Source organism: Lampetra fluviatilis, chromosome 6 (assembly GCF_964198595.1).
Source record: "Lampetra fluviatilis chromosome 6, kcLamFluv1.1, whole genome shotgun sequence".
Classification (NCBI taxonomy): Eukaryota; Metazoa; Chordata; class Hyperoartia; order Petromyzontiformes; family Petromyzontidae; genus Lampetra; species Lampetra fluviatilis.
In genome coordinates this window covers 18,403,948-18,428,078 of record NC_136280.1, presented here as the reverse complement: position 1 = coordinate 18,428,078, position 24,131 = coordinate 18,403,948, and the positions used below count along the sequence as shown (strand labels likewise).

The 24,131-nt window shown below is 52.6% G+C and overlaps 1 protein-coding gene across 11 annotated transcripts in view; it reads right to left on the bottom strand.

Moving 5' to 3' along the window:
• Positions 1-24,131, bottom strand: part of LOC144933218 (uncharacterized) — a 247,768-nt gene that overhangs the window by 100,888 nt on the left and 122,749 nt on the right. For 9 of the 11 annotated variants that reach the window (XM_078857879.1, XM_078857885.1, XM_078857884.1 and 6 more), the window contains 2 exons: positions 23,978-24,021; positions 1,668-1,746 (listed from right to left, as the gene is read on the bottom strand). The exons of the other annotated variants lie outside the window; for them this stretch is intronic. In XM_078857879.1, the coding sequence (XP_078714005.1) occupies positions 1,668-1,746; positions 23,978-24,021 (123 nt within the window). The remainder of the gene's footprint in view (positions 1-1,667; positions 1,747-23,977; positions 24,022-24,131) is intronic. 11 annotated transcript variants of the gene reach the window in all.

Below are 24,131 nucleotides of genomic sequence, written 5' to 3'. Positions count from 1 at the left end.
TCACTGTAATGCCGGCTCTAGCGAAGCACGGCGTGCAACGCATTGTCATCGCGGACACCCCTTAGGTGGGTGTAGTACCAGCCCTAGGGGGGGGGGGCTCAGTGAGCGCTGGAATTGCGCAGTGGCACCACGCGTGGTGTGTAGTGCTGACTCCTACAGGAGGGAGTGTGGGAGTGTCAGCCATGGGATGAGGTTAACCTAGGCCATGACACTCTGGCTGACCCTGGAAGGCACGTGACCAGTAAGATCTATACAAGGGCTCCATGTGGGGGCTTGGGGGTGGTCACGTGTCAGGGTAGATCCTATGGGAAGGGTCGAGAAACGACAAGCGGTTTCTCGAAGGTGGTTGTGGCCAAGGGCGGGGCCAGCCACGACCCAGCAGCATATAAACCGGGTCCGCACAGGGACCGGGGTTCAGCTGTCGTCATCTGAAGATCTACGTTCTACGTCCGAGAAGAAGTCACCAACACGTGGACGAGGACCCAAGCTAGGGTCCTGTCCGTTGTAGCTACTCCCAGTAACTAGCGTAGTCAGCCTGGTGGTCCACCACCATAGGTTATCTGGTAAAGGGGCAGTAATCCCTTTGTGTTATGTGTTGGTGTTAATAAATGTGTTGCCTCCAAGAAGTACGTCTGCGACTCAGTTGAATCCACAACATATGCACACACACACGGGGTGTATGCACACACACGGTGTACGCACACACACATGGTGTACACACATACACACGATATATACACACGCACACACACAGGGTGTACGCACACACACACACAAAGGGTGCACACACATGGGGTGTACGCACACACATACAGGGTGTACACACACACACACACTGGGTGTACGCACACGGTTTGTACACAAACGGTTTGTACGGACGCACACACGGTGATGCACACACACGGTGTACAAGCACACACGGTGTACGCACACACACGGGTTGTACGCACACACACACACGGGGTGTACGCACACACACAGGGGGTGTACGCACACACACGGTATACGCACACACACGGGTTGTACGCACACACACGGTGACGCACACACACGGTGTACGCACACACACGGGGTACGCACACACACGGGGTGTACGCACACACACAGGGGGTGTACGCACACACACGGTGTACGCACACACACGGGTTGTAAGCACACACACGGTGACGCACACACACGGGTGTACACACACACACGGGGTGTACGCACACACACAGGGGGTGTACGCACACACACGGTGTACGCACACACACGGGTTGTACGCACACACACGGTGACGCACACACACGGTGTATGCACACACACGGGTTGTACGCACACACACGGTGTACGCACACACACGGGTTGTACGCACACACACACGGGTTTTATGCACACACACACGGGGTGTACGCACACACACACGGGGTGTACGCACACACACACTCACTTGACACATCTTGGATATTTTTCAGGAACCAATTCCTTCCAATACATGACAAACATGCTTCTTTAACTAAGGAATGTTTTTTTTAAATACTTGCGTTAACCCACAAATTTCCAAATTAATGAATTATAGAAATACAGCGTGGTGTTTAACCTGGTTGAACCCAGGATGGCTCGTAGGCAGGCCAGCCTGAACGTTTCAAACTGGCGCAGATGTGTAGTAAACATGCACATACACTCACATGCATATTTCATTAGGTGGCTGGAGCGCAGATCTCACGATCCCAGAGATGCAAGAGTTCTCTTGCAGCAACTCTTTACCTGTGATCAGAAATGTAATTTATTCAATTATCCTCATTGCTGTTGCTGTGATCAGAGCTACAGACTCAATATTAAGGTCTCAACTGCAATTACCAACAGGAGTTGACTAGATTTGAAGCTTTCGTGACTGCAAGGATTAATATTCTTAGGTTTTTTCTGTAAAGTCTTGTAAATAAAAATTTTATTCAAAATTAATAAAAGTAAAATAACTTACTTGATACAGCTATCGTGCTGTGACGGTTCCACCTGAAGACGGAAGCTTGTGTTGCCTCCGAAACGTCGTGATTTTTATTTTATTTTTTATTTTACTTCTATTAATTTGAAGTTGAATTTTTTACCAGTAGATGAGGCTTATGAGCGAAAACATCTGCGCTATGCCGATCTAGCTGCCGAAGCACGACATCATGGCTGGAACACAGAAGTCCGACCAGTGGAGGTGGGCTGCAGAGGTTTTGTGGCAACATCTACAACCAGACTGCTTAGAGACCTGGGAATTAAGGGCCAGAGCCAGCGTTCGGCAATCAAAGCTGTATCGGAGGCGGCAGAAGGCAGCAGTCAGTGGCTCTGGATGAAGAGGAAAGACCCCAGCTGGGCCCCAAAGTGAGAGGGCCAGGAGGTATGCAGTCAACAATGCTTGACTCAGGGAGGAGGACGCCCCTGCCATGCATAGTCCCATGGGATGTTGGCTACCAACAACAAGGCAACTCCTATGACTAATTGGGAATGGGACGCAAGCGTAGGATTGATCACCCTGTCGCTGGCCGCCTTTGGGGAGGGTGTATAGTATGAAAGGCCGAAACACCCTAGGAACCAAAGGGTCACTACTGACGATGCGCTCCCCAAATTTCACCAGGCTCACTGTTCATGAACTCTTGGAAGTGCTTGCACAAAGGATAGTAACATCTCATCCTGTGTTCTTTGGAATCTGAATATCTGGACTTGTCCAGTGACTGCTGAGAAAGATCAGCTGACAACAGGGGAAAGTCCTTGTGGCGGCACGGAGAGACGGCTGACAGGAGGGAATAGACCCCACTGGGACAGTCATGGGTTAGCTTCCCATTTCTGTAGTTTCCCATGCTTCGCAGTATGTTGGAAACACCCGATTTAGCTACAGAAAGTCAACATACGAGAATACCCCTAGAGTCTGCGAGAGCGGGGGCGGAAGATGACTCATCGACTGACAACATGGTAACGACTGGACCGGAAACGACTACGAGTAATGAGAGCACAGCACAAGAGAACACCACAGCAACTGTCACAAGTTCCGCTGCAACAGCAGGCCACAAACAGATGCAGGTATGTGTCTGTGGTTGGAGGAAAGTTACATCACACCATGGGTTGAGGATCCACCAGGGGAAGAAGGGGTGTTGGGTAAAGAGAGACAGAGGCCTCGCATTGATTACTTTCTGCGAAAGCGATCAAATCAGTCGAATGAAGCACAGCAACTGGACGCAAACCATAGTTTGCAGTGCATCAGTACCACTGTCATGGAGGACGTAAACTCAAGCACCGAAGTAACAACTGAGGTGGAACCAACAACAGGAGTGGAACTCACCCAGCCTCCGAGACCTGCAATCGAGAGGAGACTACCAGGGCACAGACCGTATGTGAAGTGGCCTGGCGCCAGTGACAAGAAGTTGTGGGAAACAGTGAATACTGACCTTACCTTGACCCTCGAGAAACTTCGAGGCACAGTGGAGAAGAAGTTGGAGAGGATGGGGGACATCATCTATGAGTACGGGGCAGAAAGCTTTGGAGTGCAAGAGGCAAAAGGCGGGAGAAAGGTTCCAACCCCACCAGTTTCCAGGAGGCAACAAGAAATCAAGCGCCTCGTTCAAGAAAGGAGACAGCTTAAGAAACAGTGGAAGAAAGCCTCGGAAGTGGAAAAGGAGGGCATAGAGGCACTTCAGGCTGACATCAAAACCCGGTTGGCATCCCTCCGTAGAGCAGAGAACCTACGGAAGCGCAGAAGGAAGAAAGAACAAACTAGAACTCGATTCTATAAAGATCCCTTCAAGTTCCTTAAAAGTCTCTTCACGAAGGAAAAAAGTGGAGTTCTAAAAACAACAAAGAAAGACCTAGAAGAGCACCTGAGAACAACAAACTTTGACTCAAAGCGACATGAACATCTGGCCATCCCATCAGATATCCCACCCATTGAACCCCCGGAACATCATATTGAGACCAGCCCTCCGACATGGAAAGAGGTGGAAAACACAGTTCGAAGGGCAAGAACAGCATCAGCCCCGGGGCCAAATGGAGTCCCGTACAAAGTGTATAAGAACGCACCAGACGTCCTGAGGTTCCTCTGGAGGCTTATGAGAACAGCTTGGCAAAAGAAGATAATACCCAAAGTGTGGCGTAGGGCAGGCGGGGTCCTGATCCCTAAGGAGAAGGATGCAGTGAACATCAGCCAATTCCGCCCAATCTCCTTACTGAATGTCGAGGGTAAAATCTTCTTTAGGATCATTGCCCAGAGGATGGCCGAGTACCTGCAAAGGAATGCGTACGTCGATACATCTGTACAGAAGGCAGGAATATCAGGGTTCTCTGGCTGCTTGGATCATTCCAGCATGATCTGGCACCAGATCCAAATGGCCAAGGTGGAGAAAAGGGACCTCCATGTAGTCTTCCTCGACCTCGCCAATGCATTTGGCTCTGTGCCCCATGAACTCCTGTGGTCTGCCTTCAGATTTTTCCACATACCGGACACCATCACAACCCTGGTGAAGTCGTACTTTCAGGATCTGCAGTTCTGCTTCACCACCTCAGAGTTCACCACCTCATGGCAATGCCTGAATGTAGGTATAATGGCGGGATGTACCATTTCTCCATTGGCATTCATAATGGCAATGGAGGTTATCATCAGATCCTCAAAATGGGTTGCTGGTGGACAGCGAGTCGACTCTGGTTTTCGCCTCCCTCCACTCAGAGCCTACATGGACGACATTACAACATTGACCACCACTGTCCCATGCACCAGGAGACTGCTCAGAAAACTCGAGGAGAACATCAGCTGGGCCCGTATGAAGATTAAACCATCCAAGTCACGCAGCATCTCGATTGTGAAGGGAGTACTCTGTGACCTGAAATTCTTCATCGGAGATGACCAAATCCCAACAGTGTCTGAGCAGCCGGTAAAAAGCCTTGGAAGGTGGTATGATGCAAGCCTGAAGGACAAAGACCAGGTGCAACAGCTGCGCAAAGACATCAGTAGTAGCCTACAGTCCATCGACAACACCCAGCTACCTGGAAAGTTAAAGGCCTGGTGTCTGCAGTTTGGTCTCCTACCCCGGGTGTTGTGGCCCCTAGCAGTGTATGAGGTTCCAATCTCAACAGTGGAGAAGATGGAAAGAGGAGCCACGAGCTACTTAAAGAAGTGGCTCGGAGTTCCACGATGCCTTACCACCATAGGCCTCTATGGAGATGGTGTCCTCAAGCTGCCCCTCGCCAGTCTAACCGAGGAATTCAAGTGTGCAAAAACCAGGCTCCAGATGACACTGAATGAATCTCGAGACCCAGTGGTTTGCAACAACGCGCCGACCTTGGCAACTGGGCGCAAATGGAGGCCAGGAAAAGCAGTCCAGGAGGCAACAGCAGCCCTCAGACATGCTGACATTGTGGGTCATGTTCAGCAAGGGAGAGGAGGCCTTGGGCTAACTAGCCGTGCTGCTTGGAGTAAGGCCACTGCACCAGAGCGGCGGAAGATGGTAGTGCAGGAAGTACGCCATCAGGAGGAGGCTGCAAGGTGGGCCAAGGCAGTCTCTCTTGCCAAACAAGGACAGTGGACTCGATGGGACAGTGTGGAGAAGAGGAAGATCAGCTGGAAGGATCTGTGGGCCATGGAAGCGAGGCGGTTGAGCTTTTCCATCAGAGCAACATATGACATCCTTCCAACACCAGTTAATCTTCACCAATGGTATGGTGAAGATCCGGACTGTGCCCTCTGTTCCATGCCAGCCAACCTCAGGCACATTCTCACAGGGTGTAAAACAAGCCTCACCCAAGGACGCTACACTTGGCGTCACAACCAAGTCCTTAAAAACCTTGCGTCCGCCCTGGAGGACAAGCGAGCTGCCACCAACTCCCTACCACCCCCAGCAGCATCACACCCCTTACGGACGACCTTTGTCCGCGAAGGGGCTAAACCACCGAAGAGCGGCTCTACACCAATAGAGCGAGACTAGCTGCGCTTGGCCCGCGACTGGAAAATGCTAGCTGACATTGGCCGGCAACTTGTGTTTCCTCCGGAGATCGCAACCACCACCCTAAGACCTGACATGGTGCTCTGGTACCGTTCGCTCAAGAAGGTCTTCATCATTGAGCTCACAGTACCCTGGGAGGACTCAGTAGATGAGGCTTATGAGCGAAAACATCTGCGCTATGCCGAACTAGCTGCCGAAGCACGGCATCATGGCTGGAACACAGAAGTCCGACCAGTGGAGGTGGGCTGCAGAGGTTTTGTGGCAACATCTACAACCAGACTGCTTAGAGACCTGGGAATTAAGGGCCAGAGCCAGCGTTCGGCAATCAAAGCTGTATCGGAGGCGGCAGAAGGCAGCAGTCAGTGGCTCTGGATGAAGAGGAAAGACCCCAGCTGGGCCCCAAAGTGAGAGGGCCAGGAGGTATGCAGTCAACAATGCTTGACTCAGGGAGGAGGACGCCCCTGCCATGCATAGTCCCATGGGATGTTGGCTACCAACAACAAGGCAACTCCTATGACTAATTGGGAATGGGACGCAAGCGTAGGATTGATCACCCTGTCGCTGGCCGCCTTTGGGGAGGGTGTATAGTATGAAAGGCCGAAACACCCTAGGAACCAAAGGGTCACTACTGACGATGCGCTCCCCAAATTTCACCAGGCTCACTGTTCATGAACTCTTGGAAGTGCTTGCACAAAGGATAATAACATCTCATCCTGTGTTCTTTGGAATCTGAATACCGAAAAAACCTAAGAATAGGAGTTGACTCGACAACAACTTAAGTATTATCAATCATCCCTCTGGAGATTATAAAGTAAGTACCACTTCGTGGGAGCACCATGGGTGACTTCTCTTATCCATATTTATCCTCACAATAATTGGAGATAAAGACAGATATTTAATACATTTGTAGACAATTCGTGTTAATTCAGAGGAGTGCCACATCAATGCACAGCCTACATGCTGGGGATCAGGTGGTGTGAGGTTGTGGGCCCTCATTTGGGCCATCTCTAATATAAACCGGGTAGAAAACGTGGTATGGGCCTTCATTGTAAAACTGCACTCAGTTACAACTGCAGGCAATGCAGGTGCATGCCAGTGGTACGCGGGATGGAAGGTCGCCTCTTAATTCAGTTCTGGTTCTTACATAGATGGATATGGTTAAATACGCTTCAAGGGCATGACGTAGAGCTGCGTCATGCCATGGTGTCACAACGAGCAAACTGCTCAGCAAGGGGAAGCCACCGAGACTGCACTTCCCTTGCTGCAGCTTAGAAGCATTCAGGAGAAGAGGGGGAGTGGATTGAGCTGGGATGGAGAGATCTTGAACAATGGACCTGACATTGAGCAGATAACTCAATAAGTAGATTTTAGATTTAAGACAATGTACTTAGAGATGCAACACAGAAAGACCCATAAACTTACACAGAGACCACAGCTTGAAATAGTAATCCATAGATTAGAAGACAAACAATATAACTACATGGCGACCAAAGACAAAAATTAAGCATCCATAACCTTGCATAGGAATATATAAACCATTCTAGATTTGAAGCTTTCGTGACTGCAAGGATTCATACTCCCAGGTATTTTCGGTAAAGTCACGCAGGTAAAAATACAATTAATAAAAGTAATAATAGAAATAAAATAAAATAAATCACGCCGTTTCGGAGGCAACACAAGTCTCCGTCATCAAGTGGGACCGTCACAGCTAGATTTACTGTATCAAGTGAGGCGAAGATTCCAAGGTACCTTACTGGTCATGGGACTCTCCTGTGTTGACTCACTTGCAATGCAAGCCCCACTATTGACATTACACGAATATTTTCAAGAACTCGTCTATCTTGTTAATCGATGACTGTGAAGATCGCTCTGAGAGGTTCCAGCACAAACGATGCTCCAAGCCACTTCAATGATGTAGTTCACCTCTGTGCCATGGCTGGTCCCGCCCTTAGCCACGGCCACCTTCTAGAATCCTCGAGCAGGATCTCGACCCTGACACGTGACCACCCCTAGCCCCCACTTGGGGACCTGTGTAGACTTTACCGGTCACGTGTTCTTTGGGGTCAACCAGAATGCCATGGCCCATAGTAACCCCATTCCCATGGCCGGCACTCTCACACCCTATGCTGTAGGGGTCGGCACTGCACGCAGAGCGTGGTGCCATCCAGCACTGCCAGTCAGCGCTCTCTAGGGTCGGCATTACACAGTGACATTCGCGATGTCACTACATCACCCCCCCCCCCCCGACCCCCTTCGTAGCACTCAGCCATCCCAGCTGTAAACTCCCCCTTTAAAACGAAACCAGTAACAAAGCGAATAAAGTGAGTAAAAAGTGAGTAAAACCCCTATGCGTGCCTCAACGATAACAATTAATAAATACCCCAGCCCAGCTATCTTACCTATAAAATGTGTTTTTTGTCTGTCTGTCTGTCCGTCTGTCTGTCTGCGCACGCGTGCTTGCGAGGGATCTGGCTCTCAAACGGTGGAGTTTACATAAACGCCGTAATCCTCGCGGTGGGCAAGCACTATTTCTTTTTCCCGTCCGTCACTTTTAAATTAGTTAAAATAGCGTTTTATTGCGATTTCCCTATAATTATTTATTTTGTTTCACTATTAATGATTTATTTCCCTTCACCGCTCTTGGCGCGACAACGCAACAAGCTGCGCATGCGCACAATGCTCATCACGGTTAGACGCGCCATCGCCGGAGGTGTGCGGCCTTTTTTATTCGCCTGCAGACTCTGCAAGGTAAGTCGCACACATTAGTATGACAGTACTTATAAAATTACACTTTGCACTGCTGACAGGGGTTGCCCCTAGCGACGCACACATGATCGGAACAAATTTTCATTCACGTTAAACATGCAACTAAAGCACACACAACGCTGAGGTTATTTCTTCACAGTGTGATGTCCTCTTCTCCCCACCCTCACCCAATGCGTCCTGTTACTACTATAGAGCCCCTAGATATTCTTATTATAGCGCTTAAATAGTATTATTGTAGCGCGGCCGGCGGGAAAGGCCCAGCCCCCAGCCTGCCAAGGTGACACCTCGGCCGGCTGCGCACTCTAAGCGAGGGTGGGTGCTCTGCACGGGACTAGGCCTCACCACGGCAATGATAAGTACCATTTCCTTGATTCTTTCCTTAACCTCACCATGATAGAAACCCAGTTGTTTTTATAATCACCTTGCTAATATTACATTACCTTTGTTTGTGTGCAGACTATTATTTTTGTTTTCCTGCTTACAACTAATCTTTTAACAGTCACTTTGTCATTTTTTTTAATTTGTCAACTCACCTTTATATAAAAAAATTTTCTATAACCACCTTGATAATATTACATTAATACTGTTTGTGTGCAAAAACTAATATTTCTCGTCCTTGCTTCTTTCACTAAACTCACATATCATTCTGTTATTTTAATAATCACCTTCAAAATATAAAAAAAATGTGTGCTCACAACTAAAATGTTTTCAATACCATGGTCATTAACAATATTCTTATTAACTTTGACAGAAACCTGAATCTTAAAGAATCACCTTGCAAATATTACATTCATAATGTTTGTGTGCTGACAACTATGATTTCTAAATTTACTTGGTCAATATTCATATATTTTTCATTGTGTCTAAGTCCTTGTGTGTGTGTGAGTCTATGTGTGTGTCTGCTACCATGTGTGTATGTCTACGTCCGTGTATCAGTCGATTTGTGTGCCACTCGATGTGTGTGTGCATAAGTTGATATCTCTGTGTGTCAGTCGCTGTGTGTGTGTTAGTCAATGTGTGTGCGTGGTGTGTGTGTGTGTAGAAAACTAAGATTTACAATTAAAATCATATTTTTTTATATTTATGTGTGTCTAAGTACATGTGTGCGTGCGAATCGATGTGCGTGTCTGCTTCGGTTGTGTAAGTCGATGTGTCTGTGTGTGTGCGTCGATGTGTGTGTGTGGCTCCATGTGAGTGTGTACGTACATTTTTTTGTGCGTGTGTAGGTTCATGTGTGTGCGTGTAGGTTCATGTGTGTGTGTGTAGGTCTGGCAAAACAACCCCCTACCTCCTCGCGGTGCCGGACGGGCAACTCTGTCGTGGACAGTGCTGTGGGGGGAGGGCCAATGCCGATTGGCCTCTCCCCTCACGACGTCTGTGACCACCACAGTGGCTAAACAGGGGCTCTGGAGGGTGCGAGGGAATGGTAACCTCTCCATCTTCAATTAATTACTACTAAATCACGAATTAAATATGTAACTAATAAGCTTGTGCCGGAGGCCCCGGGGGGAAAGGCGTCTATGACGTCTCCTGGCCAAACCCCAATTGGCGGAGCCAGGAGATTGAATCTTTACCCTCGGGGCTCCTCCAGAAACAACGAAAAACCACTTTGTGTGGCCACGTGGAATGTTCGAATGCTCACTGCGGAGGAGAGGCTGCCACTCCTGTCGGGAGCTGGACCGGTGCCGCCTGCATCTCTGTGATATTCAGGAGGTCCGGTGGACCGGTTCTGGCTCCTGCCACCATGAGGGGTGGACAGTCCTCTACAACAAGGTGTGGCTCTTCTTCTGAACAAAAGAATGAAGGGGGAGCATGGCAGTGAGGTGTGGGAAGCTGTAAGCCCCAGGCTACTTTGGGCTCGCCTTCCCATCAACCGGAGGCGAGGAGTGGTGGTCGTGGTTACTTATGCCCCCAACGAAGACGAACATCCGTGGAGGAATGCAGGCAAAGCCAATGAGTCAGATGCCTTCTATGACCTCCTGTCACAGGTGCTGGCTAAAGTGGCCACTCGGGATAGAGTCATCTTGTTGGGTGACTTCAATGCCCGAGTTGGTCATGATGCTGGCACCTGGTCTGGAGTGATTGGAGGGCATGGGCCAGATCAGTTCAATAACAACGGTAGGAGGCTGCTAGATTTTTGTGCAGCCCATGGGCTTGTAATTACCAACACGCTCTTCCGGCATCGGCGCATCCACACAACATCATGGATGCATGCCGGGTCCAAGCAAGAACATCTGCTAGACTACATAGTGACGGACCGGCGGATTCGAGCCCATGTCCTTGACACCAGGACCTACCGTGGAGCTGATCTGCCGTCTGACCATCGACTAGTCATCTGTAAGATGCGCCTGCCATTCTTCCACTCCGGTGGTGGGTGTACACCCAGGACCCCATTCCAACCTAAAGTGGCCTGGTCTCAGTTAGCTGATGAAAGTTGCAAGTGAGAATTTCATCATCGCTTGCGGCTGGGGTTGGCATCGTACCCCACTCCTCCTGATGTCGAGGGTAAATGGGCGAGTACCAGTTAAAAGGGTAAAAACCTACTATTATATTTTGCCACTGGTAAAAGAGATCTCATAGTGTAAATGGGCGAGGTTTAGGACTGTGAGCCATGCAGCTGCAATGGCTGCTTTGGGTACGCGGTCCAGACCTCCCCAGAGACCCTGGCTGACAAGAGGTGTTCAGGATAGTTGAGAAAAAGCGACAGGCCCACTCTCATCGGCTACAGCATCCCATGTCAGAGAATTAGGAGGCTTACCGCAGCCTTCGCTCGAAAGTTTGGAGAGCCGTAAGGCACTGCAAGGATGGGTGGTAGTCGCGGGTTGCTGAGGAGATGGAGTCTGTCTCAGTGGCCCGCGATTCCAAATCACTATTTAACTCCATCAATATAGTAACCTGCAGCGCCACACCTATTACCATCATTAGGAGAAACAACGGTGATCCAATCTCCGACCCCCAGGAACAAGTTTGCAGATTTGCTGAGCATTTCTGTGAGCTTCTGAGGGAGGGGAAATCCCTCAGCCAGGAAAACATCATGGCACAAAGTGGGGATAACCCTGCAGAGGCTGCGGTGCCTCAAATATTGGAGAAAGTCACCCCCTGTGAGTGGCTGGCTGAGGTGCCATCTGTTGAGGAAGTACTGAAGGTGATCCGGAGTCTGAGACCAGGAAAGGCACCGTGCAGAGATGATCTCCCAAGCAAAATGCTGAAGGAGGAGGGTGGCGTTTGTGCACAGACTGCCCTATATAAAATCATAACAACAGTTTGGACCACTGGATGGGTTCCGCAGGATTGGAAGGATGCCCTGGTGGTCCCCCTCTTTAAGAAGGGGGACCGCACAGACTGTAACAACTACAGGGGCATCTCACTCCTAAGTGTGCCGGGAAAGGTCCTGGCAAGAATTATTCAACATCGCCTTGCTAGGCACGCTGAGGAGAGGCTTGCGGAGCCCCAATGCGGTTTCAGGAAAGGGCGGTTCTGCACAGATGCCATATTTTATGTCAGTCTGCTACAGCAGAGGTGTAGGGAATTCCAACAAGACCTACATCTCTGCTTTATTGACCTGGTCAAGGCCTATGATACCATCAGTTGGCCTGGGCTGTGGGTTGTTCTTCGTGCTTTCAGAGTCCCTGACCCTCTGCTCACGATCATTAAGGACCTTCATGATGGTGAGCGGGCCCGGGTAAAACTACGTGGCTGGGAGTCAGAGCCATTCCCTGTACACCTTGGGGTGCGACAGGGATGTCCTCTGGCTCCCACATTATTTAACATATATTTTGACCACGTAGTTCGTGAAGCCTTCAATAGCTGTACCGGAATAATTTCCATTTGGTACAGATATAATGGGAGGCTGATCGATGCCCGGGTGCGATCAAGGGATGGCTCCCTATTGGTCAACCACATTATGTATGCCGATGATTTGGTAATAGCTGCTCATTCAGAGGAGGAGTTGGAGACGCTGATGCTGAGACTGGAGCGTGCCACTGTAATGTAGTAACTCGGCGGGAGACGACTTCACGGGTAACACACTCTTTATTTTACCAAACTCGTTCACAGGTGACTAACACCTACTTTGTATCTCGGGTGACAAACACCCACTTAGTATCGCGGGTGACAAACACCCACTTAGTATCTCGGGTGACAAACACCCACTTAGCTACCCTGGCGACTAACCCCCACTGAGCTACTCGGGTGACCAACACCCACTTAGCTACTTGGCGACTAACGCCCACTGAGCTACTCGGGTGACCAACACCCACTTAGCTACTCGGCGACTAACGCCCCTGAGCTACTCGGGTGACCAACACCCACTTAGCTACCCTGGCGACTAACGCCCACTGAGCTACTCGGGACACTCCCTGCCCGGGGTATCCGTCTTGACTGTGGGTCCCCAGCCCGACCCACGTGGGCGTCGGACCCCGGGTCCCACAGTCTCGCCTCCGAGCCACACAGGGCCCCGGTCCCTACAAGGACGGCAGGACTAGGGGTCTCGGGGCACTAGGTCTTCAGCTCCGTCTTCTGGTCTTCAACTGGGTAACTCTCCCCGAGTGCTCTCGCGCGTCCCCCTTTATACCCCACCTGCGGACGTCGCTGCGAGCACCCATCCTATTCGACCAATCACTGGGCGCTGGCTACGATCCTGTTTTCCCACATCTCAGCGTGCCTCAGCACCCACGCCGCGCCGCCCCGTCATCTGTCACTCCCGGCGCGCGCGTCCACACCACGCCCACAACGCGTGCCCAACCCCGCACCTCGCGCCGCCCCGTGATCCATCACTGTCACAGTCGGCGCACGTCAACACCACCACTACATCACCCCCTACCACATAGCTCGCAGCCGACCCGGCTGCTATAAAAATATACAAACCCCCCTGTGTGCCCCGTAACACAACACAACAACAAGAACAACAACTAACGTAACAACCCAACACAACGCGAACACTACCATCCGCAACCATCAACCAATGCCACCGCGACAACAGAACAATATATACAATCCGGCGAGTGACAATAGCAATGTGTATGCAGCAAGAAAAATAAATGGAAATTTTTTTTTTTTTCTCTCTCGACTCGTGCAGCGTCCCATTCTTTCCGAGCGTCCCTACAACGGGACATTACCCCGGCAGAGGGGAACACCGGGCGAGCTCGGTGTCGAAAAAAAAACGTCTTCATGAAAATTGTTGTGCCCTAGCCCGAGTCCGCCTTGCCGGTCCGTCGTACGGCACCAGACGCGGTTGAACGTCCGGTGGTGCCGGCGGTTCAGGAAGACATCGGCCAGGCATCGAGGACCCGTGCGTGCCGCGGGGTTCAGGCTCCCGACGGTCAGCAGCCGTCAAGCCCGAGGCACCTGGGGGTGGGTCAGGTGGAGACACGTGAGGATCAGCCTGCGACACCTCCCTCCCCGAGTCGACGGTCACATCACACGCCCGGTCGTTACGGCACAGAACGGGGTCACACGGTGCCGCATAGGGCTTCAGTCGGGAGGGGTGCACGTACCAACGGCGTTTTTCCCATTTAATCTGTATACTCTGGGGTCGTGCAACCCGCACAATTTCCACCGGTCCCCTCCAAGGTCTCAACAACTTGGGGGACGTAGCCAACGGTGCATGTGGACAATGCAGCCAGGCCTTATCGCCTGGTTTCCAATCATGCGTATGCACCCTCCACCCATGCAATCTCTCGTTCGCAATTTGCCGAGACCGCGAATTCAACCTCGCCGCCTCCCGCGCTTCAGTCAATTTGGCGATATTAAATTTGATGTGGTCTGCCAATTTTGATTTTGCACGTGGCTGGGAAATCCCCAGTTGGACGTCCATGGCCGGATCGGCCTCCCGCCCATACATAAGAAAAAATGGGGAAAACCCCGTCGCCGCATGAGGGGCCATTCGATAGGCCGCGAGTACCCCCGGCACCTGTAAGTCCCAATCAACCTGATCGTCGCAGACCTGTTGGCACAACATAGACGTAATCGTCCTGTTCAGACGCTCAACCATCCCGTCAGTCTGCGGGTGGTAGGGGGAAGTACGCACTTTCTTTGTACCCAACAGGTCGCACACCTCGCGCAACAAAACGCTCGAAAAATTCTTTCCTTGATCCGTCAGCAAGCGTTCGGGGGCGCCATTGTCCAAAACATAGCCCTGGACGAAGGCGTCCGCCACCGCTGCAGCCGACTGGTTGGCGAGTGGCCATGCCATGGGCCATCGGGTGAAGTATTCTACGCCAACCAGCAGGAACTTATTTCCCCTTGGTGTAGCAGGAAAGGGCCCCAAGATGTCCAACGCAACTAATTCGTTTATGCGCGAAACTTGAATGGATTGCAGCGGTGGATTAGCTGCCAATGGTGGCGGTTTTCTTTTGGCGCACCCTACGCATCCCTTAAGAATATTCGCCACGTCGTTACCCATCCCCGGCCAATAATAGTCTCGCTGGATTAGGGCGAGCGTTTTGTGAAAACCCAGATGCATGAGCCGTTCATGAGCTGCCAGAACGACCCTACCCCGCATAGCAACAGGCACAACGAGCACGTGACGCCGGGACATGTTGTCCCACTTCATCAAAAGGCCCTGTCTGCACACCCAGGAACCGACCCGCGCATCCCCTACCGCGGGAGCGCCAACTTTTCGACGTAGCGTAAGTAGGGAACCGTCGGACATTTGGAGACGGCCCCACTCAATGAGGGGCAACGACAACAGCGAATCCCTCCCCGTGGGGGCGTCGACTCCCGGCGTGTCAGTGGCGGCGAGCGCAACTCCCGGGGTGCCGGCGACCGGGGGTTTGCACCGCGCCGATCCCAACAAACATGTGCAGTCCGTGCACGGTGGCAACCGCGACAAGGCGTCCGCATTTGAGTGTCGCAATCCCTTGCTGTAAATCGTCGTGAATTGGTAGTCCTGAAGGACCTCCAACCATCGGGACAATTGGCCCGATGGCTGTGCCACGCGCATAGCGTATTGTAGAGCCGCATGGTCCGTACGGACCGTAAAATGACGGCCGTAAAGATACGGCCTGAATTGCTGTGTAAAAAACACAATCGCTAACAATTCACGACGAGTTACGCAATAGCGTTGTTCGGCGGGGGAAAGAACTCTAATACCGTAGGCGACCACCCGTTCAACCCCCCCGACCACCTGTGAGAGCACCCCCCCGATACCCGTGTTGCTGGCATCTGTGTCAAGCAAAAACGGTTGTGTGAAATCGGGATAACACAAGGGGGGAGCCTGCACCAAGGCATCACGAAGTGAGCAGAACGCAGCCTCCTCTTCCGCCCCCCAGTGAAACCGCACACCCTTAGCCGTCAAAGCGTGCAGGGGCCTGGCTATGGTGGCAAACTGCTTGACAAAACGACGGTAATAGGAGGCGAAACCAATGAAACTGCGAACCTCCGTGACCGAGGTTGGCGTTGGCCATGAGCTGACGCAGTGCGTCTTAGCAGGGTCCGTCGAGATCCCTGAACGACTCACGATATGGCCCAAATACCTGACCGATTCCCGAAGCAGAAAGCATTTTGCCGGTTTAAATTTAAGCTTAGCGGAACGCATCCTGAGGAACACCGCTCTCAGTCGCTGGAGGTGCTCCTCAAAAGTTCGACTGAAGACGATGATATCGTCGAGATAAATCAAACAGGTATCCCATTGGAGGCCCGACAAAACCAATTCCATGAGTCTCTGGAACGTGGCGGGAGCGGAATGTAAGCCGATGGGCAACCGGTTGAATTCAAATAGGCCACCAGGTGTCCGGAAAGCGGTTTTAGGTTTAGACTCGTTATCGAGTGGCAATTGCCAAAATCCGGAAAGCAGATCGAGTGTGGAAAAAAACTGTGCTCCCGCCAAGGCATCCAGCGACTCATCCATCCTGGGGAGCGGATACGCATCCGCCATCGAGATTTTGTTTAAGCGGCGGAAATCGACACAAAACCGCAAGGACCCGTCCTGTTTTTTTACTAGGACAATAGGAGCACCCCACGGACTAGAAGAGGGCGAAATGATATCGGCCGCCAACATATCATTAACCGCCGATTGCACATGCTCCTTCTCGGCTGGGCTGAGCCGGAAGGGATTCTGACGAATAGGGGCCGCGTCCCCTGTAGCTATGTGGTGGCGCAACAGGTCAGTGCAGCCGATATCGTACTTATGTTTGCTGAACACGTCAGCAAACTCGAGTAGCAAACCCCTCAATGCTCCCAATTGCACCTTGGACAAGTTAGCCGAACCGGCACACAACGAGTCCAACCACTCAGTCCCCTCATCACTTGGAGGATGCGACTCGACAGTGAAATCTGCTTGAGCCACGAGCCGGTCCTCAACGGGTAGCGGCGCGGCGTGAGCCAGCACCGTTCCCTGCGCAATTACGGCCGGCCGCGAGCCCGTATTCAAGACCATTACGAACGGCTCACTGTCCCCTCTCACCATGGTTTGAGCAACCGCTAAATCGAGGCCCCTTCTGGCCCTGTTAGACGGCCCCAACAGCACCCCCTGTGCCTCCGCACCCACCTCGAGTGGTTTCCTCAACCGAAGGGGTACCAACATTTGCGATCCCGGGGGCACCCGTACAGTGTGAGTTGCCAGCGCCTGCACCGTCGCACAAACCGTGCGTATTTTGGTAGGGCTCGTCAAGAACGCAACCCGCCGACCTGACGGAAGCTCAATGCAGGCCTGATCTATAAGAATTTTGATGGGCATTTTGGACAAAAAGTCCGTACCTAGCAAACAGGGAACGGCCAGCGATGATGATACAAAAATAGGGCCCGCCAATTTGATGTCACCAATGCAAATAGGCGCCCGAATCTGGCCGATGATCCCCAGGGATCCCCCATTCGCCGCATAAAATGGCACGTCTACTGGCAGAAGGGGTCTACTTTGGACGGGAAGAATGTTATAAATAAGGTCCGAGATGATAGTGGCCAACGCACCCGTGTCCACCAGCACCCGGACCTCAACCCCGTCAATAAACCCCGTCACCACGGACGACCCGGCCGACGCAGCCACTATCCTGTGGGCCAATTCGGACCACTCGACTGCTTGCGGGCCGTGTACGGACCCCCCTCGCCGAAGTGAACCCCCGGCACCCAGCCGCGAACCCCCCACCGCCAAGCGGCGACCCGAATGTGCCGTGTTTGTGGACCGAACGTGTGAGGTGCCGCGACTTGCCGGGTTTTGTTGGGATGACTTGTGGGCCTGGTCGTCGTCCCGACGTGGTCCTGTGGCGCGCTGACGCGGGGCCCGGCACCCGGCTGCGACGTGGCCCCGAAGGCCGCAGTTGTAGCAGACGACGAGGGACGTCGTAGGTTTCGGTTGCTCCAGCTTGCGGGATGAACGTGTGGGCGAACGACCTCCCGTTCTCCACTCCCCCGGACGCGATGCAGCGAAGGCCTGCTCCTGATCCGCAGCTGGCTGAGGTTCGGCGATCGTGGCGGCCAGTGCCGCGTTCCCCGCCCATTTGCAGACGACCCCCGGCTTGCGTTTGAGGACCTCGTACGCGTGAATGCTCGTGGCGATCGCCAGGGAGCAGATATCCATTTCGTCCGCCACATTGATGGGGACCCCCAACTCGTGGGCCAACGCCAGCAGCTGCTCCGTCACCATGGTGTCCTTCCCCTCCTTATCCATGCGGGGAAAAGCTGCGTCCGCCAAGGCGAGCAGTGCCGTGCTATAGGCGAGCGTCGTTTCTCCAGCCACCTTCCGCCGATCGTAGAACTGGTGGCGACACGTGGAGGGCGGTCCGAACACCTTCGCCATCAGGTGTAGTGCGGCCTGGAGCGTAGAGCGGGACGACCTTGCAGCAGATGTGAAGGCTGCAAGCGCGTCGTCGTCGAGCATCGCTGGCAACGCACGCAGGGCAGTGGTGTCGGACCACCCCGACATCTCCTGATGAGCGAGGAACCTTCGTTGGAAGGCTCCCCAGTCGCCCCCATCCGCCTTGAACGCCGACAGCGCGGGCAATCTTTGCTGGAGGACCCGATCGTCGTCGACGTCGGAGAGATTTTCCCGCGCTCCGCTGTAGTTGTGTAAAATGTCGGCTCGGTTGTCAGGCGCAAAATGGAGAGCTCCGGCGCGCGCTGATGACGTGGGCTGCGCTGAGCGGAGGTCTCCGGCCACGTGGTGTCCGTGTTTCCCGCCAATCGATGGCGGCCCCTCAAAAACGGCGGCAACTTCCAGACTTTTGGCGCGAAGCGCCTTTTGGCGGGATCCCTCCAACGTCGCTTTCTCCCCCAACCCCGCAGCCGTTTTTCCGCTCGCCGGAACAGAGATGTCCGCCAAGACAGCGGCGGCGGCGAGTAGCAACTCCGCCAACCGGGAGTGCGCGTCTTGGAGGCTGGTGTCGGAGGCGAGCGGAGCGTCGGCCATCACCGCGAAGTGCTGCATCGGCGGCAACTCCTCGTCCTCTCCTCCCGAGGTTGGTGTCCGAGGTACGCCGTCGTCGTCCCGACCTCGCTCGTGGGTACGGGTAGTCTTCCTCGTGTCCATACTTCTTGAAGACAGGTTTACTTCTGACGCCAGTTGTAATGTAGTAACTCGGCGGGAGACGACTTCACGGGTAACACACTCTTTATTTTACCAAACTCGTTCACAGGTGACTAACACCTACTTTGTATCTCGGGTGACAAACACCCACTTAGTATCGCGGGTGACAAACACCCACTTAGTATCTCGGGTGACAAACACCCACTTAGCTACCCTGGCGACTAACGCCCACTGAGCTACTCGGGTGACCAACACCCACTTAGCTACTTGGCGACTAACGCCCACTGAGCTACTCGGGTGACCAACACCCACTTAGCTACTCGGCGACTAACGCCCCTGAGCTACTCGGGTGACCAACACCCACTTAGCTACCCTGGCGACTAACACCCACTGAGCTACTCGGGACACTCCCTGCCCGGGGTATCCGTCTTGACTGTGGGTCCCCAACCCGACCCACGTGGGCGTCGGACCCCGGGTCCCACAGTCTCGCCTCCGAGCCACACAGGGCCCCGGTCCCTACAAGGACGGCGGGACTAGGGGTCTCGGGGCACTAGGTCTTCAGCTCCGTCTTCTGGTCTTCAACTGGGTAACTCTCCCCGAGTGCTCTCGCGCGTCCCCCTTTATACCCCACCTGCGGACGTCGCTGCGAGCACCCATCCTATTCGACCAATCACTGGGCGCTGGCTACGATCCTGTTTTCCCACATCTCAGCGTGCCTCAGCACCCACGCCGCGCCGCCCCGTCATCTGTCACTCCCGGCGCGCGCGTCCACACCACGCCCACAACGCGTGCCCAACCCCGCACCTCGCGCCGCCCCGTGATCCATCACTGTCACAGTCGGCGCACGTCAACACCACCACTACACCACTAAGAGGTGGGGCCTTACCATCAGCCCCACCAAAACTAAGCACCTGCCTGGGTATTTTGTACCATCGGATACTCCACCCACACAACTCCCAATCGGTGATGGGGCAGTTGTGGAGAGAGTGGAGAGTTTCCCATACCTGGGCAGTGTGCTTATGACCGGCTCCAGTTTAACAGCAGAGGCCTCACTCCGAATCAGTCGAGCGGCAATATCTTTTCATCGGTTGCGTAACGCTGTGTGGAAGCTACCTGGTCTGTCGCTCCGCACGAAGCTTCAGGTCTTCTCGGCCACAGTCATTCCCTCCCTTCTCTACGCTTGCGAAACGTGGAACCCCCTAATGGAGCATCTTCGCCGGTTAGAAACATTTAGGCTGGCCTGCCTACGATCCATCCTGGGTTTAACCAGGCTGGATTGTGTGAGCTCACAAATCCTTGAAAGATATGGGCAAAGTCCCATCGGTGAGCTCCTCCGGCAGGCAAGGCTGCATTGGCTGGGTCATGTAGCCCGCATTCCCAGCCACCGGATGCTTAAACAGCTTTTGTTTGGCCGGATCGAGGGGGCTAAACGGGCGCGGCACGGGCTAGAGAAGAGATGGAGTGATGTGGTACGGGAGGACGTGGAGCTGAGTGGACTTGCCAATGACTGGTACCAGCGGTGTCAAGATCGGCCTGTGTTGGTGGTTGTGGTGGCGGTGGTGCTGCTGGTGGTGGCAACTGCAAGAACGGCAGCAGCAGCAGCGGCAACAACGGCAGTGGTGGTGGCGGTGAAGGCGGCTTCAGCTCCCACGAGCAGGAGTTGTTCCCAACCCTCGACTGCTGTCTCTTCGGATTTACTCGTCCGGGCCCCGAGGAAGCGGCTCGACGGACCCTGCTCGCCAAGGGCCTCAGGTACTACAACTATTTGGTGCACAAGTGCGAGGGGAAGGCGGACCCCCGGGTGTTCTGTCAACTGGGCCACCTCAACCTGCTGCTGGAGGAGTACTACAAAACTCTCTATGCGTATCAGAAGTACTACACGACTCACCCCGACTACTGGAAGAATGCTGCCTTTCTCTATGGCCTCGGTCTCGTCTACATCCACTACAATGCGTTCGACTGCAAGAAAAATCTGCTGCAGATCGGTGAGGCGCAATGGCAGAGCCCGTCACCGCCATGCGCAGGCTGAGGGCATAGAGAGGCACGGCCCGGGTGCACGCTCACCGCGCTGTGCTCGCTTACAACAGCGCCTTCTTTCGCTCGATGTACGCCGGCGGGCTGGAACACACGGACGGGGCGGTGCGCCTATGCTTCGTGGCTGAGGCGGCCTTGCACGCCATCGTGACCTTCGCCTACACGGGCTCCGTGTGCGTGTCAGAGGACACGGTGGAGTCACTACTTATGGCCGCCAACCTCCTGCAGGTGCGGCTGGCGCTTAAAGAGTACTGCGAGTTCCTCGAGTACGAGCTCGGCCTAGCCAACTGCATCGGCATTGCGCGCTTCACCGACGCTCACGGCTGCCCCAAGCAATGCCTAGCGGCGTGGCTCTTCCAGCAGCAGCACTTCGAAGAGTTCCGCTGCACCGAGGTGTTCCTCGAGTCCAGCAGAGCTGCACGAGGTTATGTCAAGCAACAACCTCGCATGCACCTCCAAGGAGTCAGAGTTCGGGACCCTCGAGAGCTGGGTGAAGGCCGCTCCCCGCGAGCGCCAGGCCCACCTCCCGGCTCTTAAGTGCTGCATGCTGCTGTGCCTGCTCATCATCAAGTCGCTAACATGGCTGTACGAGGCAAACCAACAAATGCGGGATGACCACGCAATCAAACAGCTGCCCAGCGCCACCACCGCCGCCGCCACTGCAGAAACGCTGCTGATCGGTAGCGGGCCCAACGGAGAGCGGTCAAGCAAAGAGGGCCGGAATCGCACTAGCACGCCTTCGGGGACTGAGGGCCTCTGGCCTCTCAAACACCATAGCCTCTCACACACCACAGCCTCTCACACACCACAACCCTTTACACACCACAGCCTCTCTTACACCGCAGCCTCTTACACACCACAGCCTCTCACACACCACAACCTCTCACACACCACAACCCTTTACACACCACAGCCTCTCTTACACCGCAGCCTCTTACACACCACAACCTCTCGCACAACACAGCCTCTCACACACCACAGCCTCTCACACACCACAACCTCTCGCACAACACAACCGCTCACATACCACAGCTTCTCGCACGCCACAGCCACTTGCATACCAAAGCCTCTGGCAAACCAAAGCATCTTTCACACACAACAGCCACTTATACACCACAGCCTCTACAACACATACTAAAGCCTCTCCAACACCAGAGCATCTCAAAAACCACACACTCTTACACACCACAGCCTCTCACACACCGAAGCCTCTCAAACACCCGGGCCTCTCGTTCACCACAGCCACTAACACACTACAGCCTATCACACACCATAACCTCTCAAACAACACAACCCGTCACACACCACAGCCACTTACACACCACAGCCTCTCGCACACCGCAACCTCTCACACATCACAGCCTTTCACACACCGCAGCCTTTTAAAGATGGAAATTCTCCTGCTATGTACCCTATTGCTATACTTCCCGGTCAGATCTAGTGCCACATTCAACTCTTACACCAGATACCCACGTTACTTCTCGTCCATACTTGTTGCTCACTATGCCACTGCACCAACAAATGAAACAGCGTATCATCACTTCTACACTTCATCATTGCATCTTTTTAAACCCTATCTCTGTCCCATTACTAAACCGGCACTCCTTCCAAACTTCATTCTTCTCTTAAAAATATCGCCATCTACGAGTTGCTGTTATTTGTCTAAGGTTCGCCGCTCTACATACTTTCACAGAAAATACCTGCGAAAACTGTTAATTCTACTTTTATTATTTTTGGGAAGTATAGGGCATCATCCAGGCCCAAATGTAAAAACATCGTTTAATTCTGTAGATTTTTCTAGCAAAAAAAGTGTTGGTATTCTACCTGTCAACATCAGAGGCCTCGTAAATAAATTAAGTCAACTAAAACTTGAAGTGGCAAATATAGACCCAGACATTTTTTGCCTAACAGAAACGTTTCTCACTCCGGCCAATGACGATTGACAACTACAACCATTTTCGGCTTGATCGAGGGTCTAAAGGAGGTGGAATGGCCATCTATGTTCGTAATACTATAGCATGTTCACCAGCTCACTCCGTGTTAAAAAATATTGCTTTGAAGGTCGGGCTATTAAAATAACTCTCCCGAATAATGAACAGATATTAGTAGTGTGCTGCTATAGACCGCCTAGTAGTAAGGATGTTGAAGCTGAGTCTGCACTGAGAGAGCTTCTTGGGGGCCTTTCTAAAGGTGAAATAGTTTTAGTGGGAGATCTAAATTTGAATTGGCTAAATCCACCGGCTGTGGCCTCACATTTTACAGATTAATTTAACCTGTTTCAATTAATAAATGTCCCAACAAGACCCAACCTAAAAAATTCGGGACATTCATCACTGCTGGTGTTCTGGGTAATAACCTTAGTGATCACTCCTTCATATTTGGGGAGAGAATAATCGGCCAAACCCAATGTCCCCCCCCTAAATTGGTTGAAAAGCACTCCCTCAGACACCTCAGCATACAGGCATTTACAAATTATGTACTTCAATCGGATATTGACAAGGTCTGTGATATTCCCAACCTGACAACGACTTGGGAGACCTTCAGATCCACATTTCTCAAAATTCTTAACAAACATGCTCCATTGGTTAGATTTAAAATTAAAGGCAATCGCCCACCATAGTTTGATCCTCAAATTAATAAGCTCATGAAAACTAGGGACAAGGCTTGGGCATCTGCTCATGAAAGTAACTTGGTAAATTACTGGATAGAATACAGTATTTTAAGGAATAGATGCGTCAAAAGAATACGACATGCAAAAAATGCTTACTTTTCATCCGCGCTCCTGGAACCACATGGCAATGCCAAGATTTTCTGGAAAACAATGAAATGTATCGAAAAAACATCTAAAACAGATAATCTGCCTGTTACGCGAAACCGAAATGGGGACTGTTTTTCAGATCCCCAAAAAATAGTCGACAATT